Raw genomic sequence first — 11,031 nt, forward strand, 5'->3', positions numbered from 1 at the left:
GGGGAACTCACTAAGCATTTATGCTTACAGTTGTTATGAATGTATGCGTTTCAGGTACTAGCGAGGACCGTGGGAAGGCGCCGGCATGATCGATACACACTGAAGAATGTTTCATGATCTTGGGAGTTTGATTAATTGTATTGACCGAATGATTAAACTGTTTATGTCATGTTTAAATGGAAAATAATTATGTTTTTTTTTAAATGAAAAATTTGGTTGAAAATTTGAGTTGTTACACATACTACCTAAGAGGAATCTTGGCATATCATGCTTCATGATTGCTATAACCAATTTGGGATGAATGATAAGCTTCATATTGAATCCTAATGATAAACACACAAATGTTCATTGTGTTGAATTGCCTTAGTTAACCAACTCTCTCTAATATTTGAGCATCTCACTATCTTGCTTAATTGCAAGTTTTTAGTTATTCAAGTCTTTTAGTTTTCAAGTAATCAAACACCCCCCCCCCTTTTAGTTTAATTGTAGTTAGTTAGTTTATTTACAATAGTTCTTTTAGATTGCATTGGTGATTGAATACAACCATTTCCCCGAGGATCGATACCCCTTTTTACCATTATATTACGTTTTATTTGCAAACAAAGGGTGTAATTTGCTTGGTGGACTTGACATCCCATCAATTTTTGTGTAATTTGCTTGGTGGACTTGACATCCCACCAAGTTTTCGCGCCGTTGCCAGGGAAATTGGTTATTGTTATTTGCTTGTTTATGCCTAGGTCTACAAGAACTGTTGAACTACTCTACAATCCAGAAATTGAAAAAGAAGCAAAAAGATTGAAAAAGTTAGCCAAACATGCAAAGCAACAACAACAACCTCTTAAACCCGTAAGTACCAAGGATATATATATATATATATATATATATATATATATATATATATATATATATATATATACTTATCGTGAATTTGAACTCCACGTCGTGGATTAGGACACCACGTCGTGACTTTGGATGAATCCTTATCGGCCAAGGATTTTGACTTTCTGCGTACTCATCTTTTAGAACCGTCCATGCCACATCGTGTAAATGAAGTCCACGACGTGGCTTCAGCTGTTTATGTGGATTTTCTTTTCTTTAATTCTCCAAGCCTCCAAAATTCCATATCTTGTCGCTTTTAGTCCTTATTCTTTAAGAATGCTCCTTTTTTGATGCAAAATACAATTTTAATCTTATAAATACTGCTTATCTATGCAAATAGCTAAAATATTAAGAAAAACGTATTAAAATATTGGCTAAAAATATGTATAAATATGGCAATATCAACAAGACAAGATGCAAACTTGATACCTCAGAATGCTTCCTCACAAGACGGTGATTCTGGATCTAAAGCCTCTTCCCCAAACAAAGCAACTTCAAGACCTCATTTTCCTTCACAAAGACCAACAATGAGCACCAAGAACTTTCTACTAGCTCAAGAACACCAACAAGATACTTAAAGATCGATTTTAGGGTTTTAGTGTCAACGGAGGTTGGTAAGGAGACCAGCCCTTGGGGCTTAAAGAGATTATATAGGGTGCAACATCCTAAAAATTAGGGTATCCTTCCCAGCTTCCAACACGCAGTGTTTAGACACCAACACGCTGTGTTGACCTTAATGAGAACCGCACTTTTCCTCAACTAGACACGTCGTGTTGGTTCCTCCAACACGTTGTGTCCAGTCCTTAAAATGGGATTCATTCCTTACAATCGCCCCTCAAGATTCTAGGTGTTACAAAGTGTGGGAGAACTGGTTATTTATGATGAGAGAGTCTCGCATGGGCCAGCTCTCTATTCGGCTGTGAGGGCTAGGAGACTTCTTCAGCAGGGTTGTTCTAGGTTTCTGGCTTATGTCTTAGACTCAAGGGTGGAGACCATGACAAAGTTGAGAAGGGTACTTATTGTGCGAGATTTTCCCGATGTTTTTCCAGATGAGTTGCTTGGGGTGCCTCCCGAGAGACAGGTTGAGTTCTGAATTGATTTGATGCCTGGTGCGGCCCCGATAGCCAAGGCGTCATATCGTCTAGCTCCACCTGAGATGTAGGAGTTGTCTATGAAACTACAGGAGCTGCTGGACGGGGGATTTATTCTTCTGAGCAGTTCCCCATGGGGAGCACCGATCACGTTCATGAAAAAGAAGGATGGGTCACACAGAATGTGTATTGATTATCGGGAGCTGAACAAATTGATCGTGAAGAATCGTTACCCGCTTCCGAGGATCGACGACTTATTTGATCAACTTCAGGGTGCATCTTGGTTTTCCAAGATTGATCTTAGTTCGGGATATCATCAGATGAGTCTGCCGTTATTTCATTAGATGATATTCAGGTGGATGAGAGCATGAACTATGTTAAGAAGCCCATTGCGGTTTTGGATAGTAAAACTAAAGCTCTTCGTAACAAAGTGGCGAATTTAGTAAAGGTGCAATGGCAACACCAAAAGGGCTCCGAGGATGAGATGAGAGTGCATTTCCTTGACTTATTCGCATCAACATACTTCGAGGATGAAGTCTAATTCTAGCGGGGGAGAGTTGTAACATCCGAAATCCACGTATATTTCTTTTTGTTTAAATTAAAGTTTTCGTCAAGAAAACCTTCCCCTCATACGTTGGGCATACGCGCTTGTACGCTTAGCGTACGAGGATGCGCATTCATCGGGCACCGGAGCCTCGTACGCGGGGCGTACGTTTCCTGGATTGAAAACCCTAAGTTGTGGTCTTATCCCCTATTTAAACCACCTTATAACCTTTAGACCTCATTTCTATTAGCCTCCTTTGCCTCTCAACGTCCCAAGAAACCCTAATAGCCATTCAAAGTGAATTTGAGCTTGGAGTGTCAAAAGGAAGCCATTTTTGGGTGTGTTTTCAAGGAGAAGAGCTTGTGGTACAATTCTTGAACGTGGTGAAGCTTCTATATCCAACATTTCCTTCATCTTAGGGAGCTTCTGGAGTGTGAGATTTTGGATTGGTAGTCAAGCAACTATTGATTTCAGTAGATTGAGGTGAGTCTTCTCAGTATACTAATGGGTCGAAGGCACCAATGCCGACCCATTACTTGATTAGAGGTCTTAATAGTTGATATGCAATGTTTTTGTTAGTTGGCATGTAATGACTTATCTGAAGACCATGGGTGGAGCTCATGACATTCCAGGTAAAGACCATGGGAAAGCCCATGGCACTTGGTTATCAGACCATTGGGGAGCCAAATGTCAGTCCAGGTGAAGACCATGGAGGGAGTCCATGACAATTCTATATATATATGTTGCATGATATTATATGGTTGTATGTTTTGTATATTTTGGGAACTCACTAAGTGTTTGCTTATAATTTGTTGGGTGTTTTAGGTACTTCTGGTTCTAAGGGGAAGGATCTGGCTTGATGGCGCAGCATTCACTCTCCAGTATTTCCGCATTTATTGTTTTGGATATGATTTGATGTAATGGAATTTTTGAAAACAAAACATGATTATAATTTCTAAATATTAAATGAAAAATTTTATCTAAATTTTCAGGCTGTTACAAATACCATCATGCACCTTCTATATTTCCCACAATTCCTCTTTACTTTTATTCATTTTCATACATTTGTGTTGCTTGATCTTTCAAGAACCATGGCTCCCAAAATGCAGAATTGATGGGAAGAGGAAAATGAGAAGTTAGTACTGGCGTGGGTGACGGTTACGAAAGACCTAGATGGTCGAACTTCCGATGATCTTTGGGCAAAGGTTGGAAATATTTTCCATGATTTAATGGGTTGTCGCAGTCGTAATCTTGATGCAATATGTTGTAAATTTCGCTTTATGTGGGCAAGATGTCGCGAGTTCGGAGGACTTTATAACCATGTTATCAACAACGCATACGAAGACGATTCGGTTGTTGTGGTCATGCATCAATATGAAGAAATAAACCACACTGTTTAAACACCTCAAAGCTTGACAAAAATTTAAGGAAACCCCATGGTGAAATAATAAAAAATAGGGTTTAGAAACTCGTTTAAGTTGTTTTTGTGCTTGCATTTTAATGTTTTTTTTTCTATTTTATTTTAGTTGTATTTTTAAAATTATGTAATGTTTTCTTAATTATGTAATGATTTTTAATTGAATAAAAAACTAATATAAAAAATATGTTTTTATTGTATTTGGATTTTGTATGTATTTTTGAATTAAGTTTAATTAAAAAAAATGTGGTGGAATGATATGGTAATGGTGGGTATCACATAGCTTTAATGGTAGTTAGTGGTGATGATATGAGACCCATCACTATAGTGGTTAGTGATGGGTATAACAAATGATCTTATGTTTTCGTGGTTGATCTTGCCCCAGAGGGTCAAACATGAACATCAACATTTTCCACTCAATACCATCCTTATTTGATTCCACTTGATCACTCATACAACCCTCACTAGGGGTGTTTAAAAATAAATTTATCCAAAAATTCGCTCCTAAAACCTGAGAATCTAATTCAAAATTATCTAAAGTTTCATATATCCAATAATCGAATATCGAATTTTTCGTATTCTGATTCGGATAGTTAGTTTCTAAATTTTGGATATTTTGGATATTCTATATCCGAAATATTTATTTAATTGTTTTTTTAAATTCAAAATATAATAGATTATGAAGGTAGTTGTTGGATGTAGTTCGGTGACTTTACATATGCATTTTCATTAGATTTTAGTGCGAAGATTATGAGCGTGTTTGGCACAAAGCTTTTGGAAGCGTTTGGAAGCTTCTAGCTTTTAGCTTTTGATAAAACGCTTAAGTTTAAACAAAAAGCTTCGTTTGGTAGTACGAGCGTTTAGCTTTTAGTTTTAACAAAACGCTCCGATTCTAAAAGGTACTTCATGTAGCATTTAACAAAACGCTCATGAGCTTTTGAAATCAATTTCCATAATTACCCTTAAAAATATATTTATATATTTATTTATTTATAATCAATTGCCCTTTTATGTAATTTTATATATTTCAAAAGCTTCTAGCTACTTTTGCTAAACATTCATATAAAAAATAAAAGATACAGCTTCCCGCTAGCAGCTACTTGCTACACACTACCAGTTACCCGCTACCAGCTAACCACTACCCGCTTCCAGCTAATAGTTATTTTTGTCAAACACACCCTATGTCAAAGGGAATTTTCATTTGTTACGGAAAGTTAATATTTCACCTAATTGGTTAATTAGTCAAATGAAAAATAAAACAATCTTAGTTTATAGCTAGTGTATAATGTAAAAAGAAATTAAAAAAAAAAAAAAAAAAACGAAAGTTTAGTATTTTCAAATTCATATCCAAAATTTCAGATATCTGAATTTTAGATACGGATTTAGATATCAATATCTGTTATCTGAAATTATGTATATCCGATTTTGAACACCCTAACACTCACAAAATTCCATTGGATATGTTTTAAGGGCATCTCCAATCCATACAACTCTCATACTACTCCACCTCACCATTCCAACTTTCATTTCAAACATTTCAAATCCATACAACCATCATGTCGGTCCACCTCACCCACATATTTATCATGTTATTTTTATATTTAATTATCATCGAAAAATAAAAAAGAAAAATCCATACAATCATGTTATGATCATACAGCCCAAAAACTTATACCACTTAATTAATCTCACCGTCATCCAACCCATACAACACTCATAACACTCCACATCACCTTCATACAACCTCCCATGGAGATGCTTTAAGAGAATATATATTCAATGTTTTAATGTGAGAGTTGAGTGATGTAGGATGTTTAATTAATATTCAATAGATTAAACTATATCATTGTGGGATATTGTTATATATAAATTAGCGATTCAATAGATATAGAGTTTAATTGTCATTAAAATTCTAAATAGGAAAAATGAAATTTCTAATAAATGATTTCCACATATTATGGATGTCCTAATTAAAAAAGACCATGTCGATAGTTTTTACTTTGTAATTCTAGTTTCTTTTTTTACTAGTTCATCGTGAGTGATTAAATAACATTTATATATATATATATATATATATATATATATATATATATATATATATATATATATATATATATATATATATATATATATATATATATATATATATACTTACGTTCAAATATTTTTACTATCTATTGTGTGCATGTATGATTAATTCTGACCAATCATTTTAGTTATTTTAAGAAAGTAATTAATGCATATCAAATGCTGAAGATGTAATTAATATCTATTATATCTTCAACATGTAATATGCATTAATTATTTTCTTAAAATAACTAAAATGATTGGTTCAGAATCAATCATACATGCACACAATAGATAGTGAAAACAAAATAACCTAACCATATATATATATATATATATATATATATATATATATATATATATATATATATATATATATATATATATATATATATATATATATATATATATATATATATATAAGCAATTTCTCAATCATTGAAATATAGAGCATCAAAGAGCATCCAACCGTGTCACGAGATGTGGAATTAAAATTCTTTTGCTACTTTTGGTATGAGATAAAGATAATTTGTTGTAATTGACGATTAGACTAGCCTTGCTTTATGTCAATTATTATTTGTTTCCCTTTTGTCGTTATTTTATGCTGTTGTATTGCTTTAAACCTCAATCCTACACATTAGAATTCACCATGAAATAGACATCACTTAAATGTTGCTACATGGATTTTAGCATGATGCGTCAAATACAAAGGGCAAAACAATCTCCACGTGAGCCTAAATTGCTTTTCTAGCTAGAAAGAAAAAGTGTCGAGCAAAAAGAACCCATAATGTGCAATAATAACAAAGGAAACAAAATTTTCATTGAGAAAGTGAACACAGATGCTTTGAAAAGGATAAACTGATTCCCCACTTTTATCTAGTAACTAACCAAAAGAATTCAAAGCCTAAGTACCTTCTGATCCAAGTCGAAAGCTTTCAAAGTCTAAATGTATGTTTATGCTACTGCTATTGGCAGCGTATATAAATTGCGCTTTGGTCTTTCCCAATTCTCTCGACCTTTATTTTTTTATAAATGAAGATCAACACAATATGGGTTTTAAGTGAAATATACAAGAAAAATACATATTGACGTTGGTTTGGAAAATATATTTGTGGCATACGTACCTGTGGTCATAAATATTACTTATTTAAAAACATAGAAAAGTACATATAAACGTAAAAAAAGTATATATATCAAAATACCTGGAAAAAAAACATGCAAGAAATATAATTGGGACGTATTTATGCAGTGTTGACCACAACTTAGTGACTAAACACGTGAATGGTAGTGCATGAATAACTGCAAATAATAATCTGTGAAAAAAATTCATGCAGAAACACATAGAGATCGAAAATTATAGTACACGAAAAACACGTCAGATCAAAGAATTATGACGAAAGCATAGGGTGTGTCTTTTGACTTTCTAATTAAAGACTCATTTTCAGGTGCAGTATCCCATTATAAGTACAGTCTTACACATAAGTTCATCATCCAGAAAATTCAACTTGTTTTTCAAATAAGTTTCATCCCATCTTCTCCAATAAATCTTTTGTCACTTACACTTTTTATTTGCAGATGTTTTCCATTTAATATCTCTGCAATTTGATCATCACTTTCCACCCTTTGTGTCTGTTTTTTTCTCTCGATTGCTGCTTGAAAGACAATAAGATGGATACCGATCATCTAAGAACTCTCGTAGGAATACTCGGTATAATTAAATCTTTCATATTCATGTTTCATTTTGCTCGATGCATGTATATATCTTTCTTATTTCACTATACAAATCTTTCATAATTATAAACTTAAAATATTTTTTTCAAACATGGTAATGAGCTTACGAAAATTTACAGTTTTTCTGTTTTTCATACAAATACTATTCCTTTCCAACTCAGATCTACGTAACCCACTGAGTTAGTGACTTAGTGTTATAGCTTTATGACGTAACTTGAGTACAGGTGTCAGATCATGGCATTGTCCTTTTTTTTTTCATGTTACATTATTTTACAAAGAACTGCAATTTTGAATACAAATTTACTATTTTTTGTCTAACTTCTGTGCATTTTGTGCTTGCAGGGAACATTATATCCGGCATTCTCTTTCTCTCCCCTATGTAATTTCTCATTCTCTTTAATAATTACTTTCTAAAAGGTTGTAACTTTTTTCATGAAATGACAAAGCACCCCCATCCTTATGATTGTCACACAATTAATATACATGGCCTTGTTTTTCATTTATTCAACCAAATTTGTAAAATTTGTATCTCAAGACACAGCTTTAATAAGTTGCCAAAACTTTTTTGTAATTTATTTTAAAATCTACAGCCCAACATTTCTGAGGATTATCAAGGCAAAATCAGTCCAAGCATACAAGCCAGATCCCTATGTTGCCACTCTTCTCAATTGTTCAGTGTGGATGTTCTATGGTCTCCCAATCGTTCATCCTGATAGTCTTTTGATCATTACAATCAATGGTGCTGGATTCATCATTGAAGCTATTTTCATCACGATCTTCTTCACCTATTCTACTTGGGGTGGTCGAGTATGCACACAATCATCCCCCCCCCCCCCCCCCCCCCCCCCCCATAATTAACTCCCGTTTTTTTTTTTTCCTTCTCGTATGTGTGTATACTAAACATTTAAAAACTTTACAAATATGCAGAAAAAGCTCTTGATGGTTCTCATTTTTGAGGTAGTTTTTGTTGCTGGAGTTGTCGTAGTTACATTGATGTGCTTCCACACATACGAATCAAGATCTATGGTTGTTGGATTAATTTGCATCGTTTTCAATATTCTCATGTATGCGTCTCCATTGACTGTCATGGTAATTAAGCTCTCTTTTCTATTTTACCACTGTTTTTACTTAAAGTTATTACTGTTCATATATACAAGTAACTGATGAAATACAATGTAATGGAAACAGAGAATGGTGATTAAGACAAAAAGTGTCAAGTACATGCCATTTCCCTTGGCGCTTGCTAGCTTCGCTAACTCAATTGTTTGGTGTGGTTATGCTCTGCTCAAATTTGATCCCTACATCTTGGTAAGCTTTAATATATTCTTTTCGTTCTTATGACATTTTTATGATATTAGTTAATCCTTTTCTTGATTTTTTGACGTACGTCAACAGGTTCCAAATGCTCTAGGGAGTATCTCGTCTATAATTCAACTCGTATTGTATGCAACCTACTACAGCACCACCAATTGGGATGATGACGATGAGATTCAAATGTCAGGATCTTCCAAAGCGTAAGCATATAGAATTCCAAGTAATAATTAAGCATCGGCGTATATGGATTCAAGGGAAGCTAAACATGGATGCATGTTTTCGGTTTTATGTTACTTACGACATAAGATGTACGGGGTGGCACTGAGAGTTATTGTAACCAGCAGTGGTTTTTTGTATCCCTACATAATTGAGGGGATTTTTTGAAACTTAAAGGTTTAGTGTGAGAGTTCATGGCTTCATGCATGTTCCCAAGGATAACAATTCGATTGATTTGAAATAAAAGAATTCATTCACTTTTTTTTGTGGACCCAAAGCTATAATGATTGTGTACATTTTTTATTTTTTTTGCAATTTTGTTATATTTCACCAAAATAACCGCACAAGCATCTTCAACCATACATATCTTTACACTTTATTTTTATAATTTAAGATACAGTTTAGAGTGAACTTCAATTCTGCTTTTTACACGTAGCGGGTGTTTGGAATTGTTTGAAATGTTTATTATTGATTCATTGTGATTTGATATTAGTAATAATTAAAGATGGTTTGATATTAGTAATAAAGAGTTCTAAGCGTTTAGATATGAAGATAATTTTATAAGCACTCTTAATGATTTAAAGAATTAGGTTTTGAAAAGTTAATTTCTTCTTACTTATTGACACTTATTGACGTATTTAAGGAGCACATATAAGCATGATTTGTTAAACATTAAAAAATAATACTTATCATTTTATTACGTTTTAATACTGCATAAGCTAATAAGAACTTTTAATAAATAAACAATCAATCCAAGACACCCTTTAAAAAAGCATATTCCAAGAATATTTCTATATATTCTCCAAGTTTATTAGAGTTTTTTAAATACCCTTCAAATGACAATGTTTAATATATTTTCTAACATATTTTTGTTATCATGAATTTATATTATGTCAATTTGAGTTTTTGTAAAATACTGTGTATGTCTATTCGAATTTTTATAAAATATTTATGTATGTCAATTTGACAATTAATTAAATATGGTATCGGATTATATAAACACAAGATTATATTTGAATATTAACACTCTATTCATTTCTTTATTTATAAATTGTAAAATAGAATTGGGTTAGAGAAATATCTCTATTCTACACTCTGTAAATTGAAGGTAAACTTCAAAATAAAATAGGATTGATATACCTTAAGAAAAATACAAAAATAATCATCATTGTTCGACAAAATGGCAAGTTTAGAACTTTTATAAGTTCCCAGCTGTTTTTTCTAACAAAAAACACATACAAAATATTTTCCTTAAGAAATTTTAAAATTTCAAACTGTGTTATATATATATATATAGGGAAAGGTTATTTGGAAAACAAAAAAAAACCCTAAAAATCATAAAAATACATAAAAAAAATACTTAGAGATCACAAAACTATTTTTTGAAAAAATCGCAGCTTTTTATACAAAACCGGTAAAAAAAAAATTACATAAAAAGAAAATGAATTTTTATTTTTTTCAACGAATTTTAACAAAAACCTGTGGTTTTTTATAAAAAAAAATTCAATTTTTTTTTTGTGATCTCTAAGTAATTTTTTTATATATTTTTATGATTTTTAGGGTTTTTTTTGTTTTCTATAGAACGTAAACTATATATATATATATATATATATATATATATATATATATATATATATATATATATATATATATTCTTGTTTGTCATAATTCGTCTTTCATTAAAGGATTTTGTGGATTTCTTTTCTAGTACTATGTTGTTTTTTTTGTGAACTTCTAATGAATTCAAATCATAAAATGCAAGTTTAATTCAT

General features: G+C 32.3%; 1 protein-coding gene across 1 annotated transcript; it reads left to right on the top strand.

The window, feature by feature from the left end:
• The first annotated feature begins 7,476 nt into the window (after positions 1-7,476).
• On the top strand, positions 7,477-9,521 carry LOC111891684 (bidirectional sugar transporter SWEET5). Its single transcript, XM_023887754.3, has 6 exons — positions 7,477-7,706; positions 8,072-8,108; positions 8,320-8,536; positions 8,657-8,818; positions 8,918-9,037; positions 9,125-9,521. The coding sequence occupies exons 1-6, from the start codon at positions 7,667-7,669 to the stop codon at positions 9,245-9,247; spliced, it is 699 nt and encodes a 232-aa protein (XP_023743522.1). The 5' UTR covers positions 7,477-7,666; the 3' UTR covers positions 9,248-9,521.
• Positions 9,522-11,031: the final 1,510 nt, after the last annotated feature.

The sequence above is a fragment of the Lactuca sativa genome, chromosome 4 (assembly GCF_002870075.4).
Source record: "Lactuca sativa cultivar Salinas chromosome 4, Lsat_Salinas_v11, whole genome shotgun sequence".
In the NCBI taxonomy this organism is placed as follows: domain Eukaryota; kingdom Viridiplantae; phylum Streptophyta; class Magnoliopsida; order Asterales; family Asteraceae; genus Lactuca; species Lactuca sativa.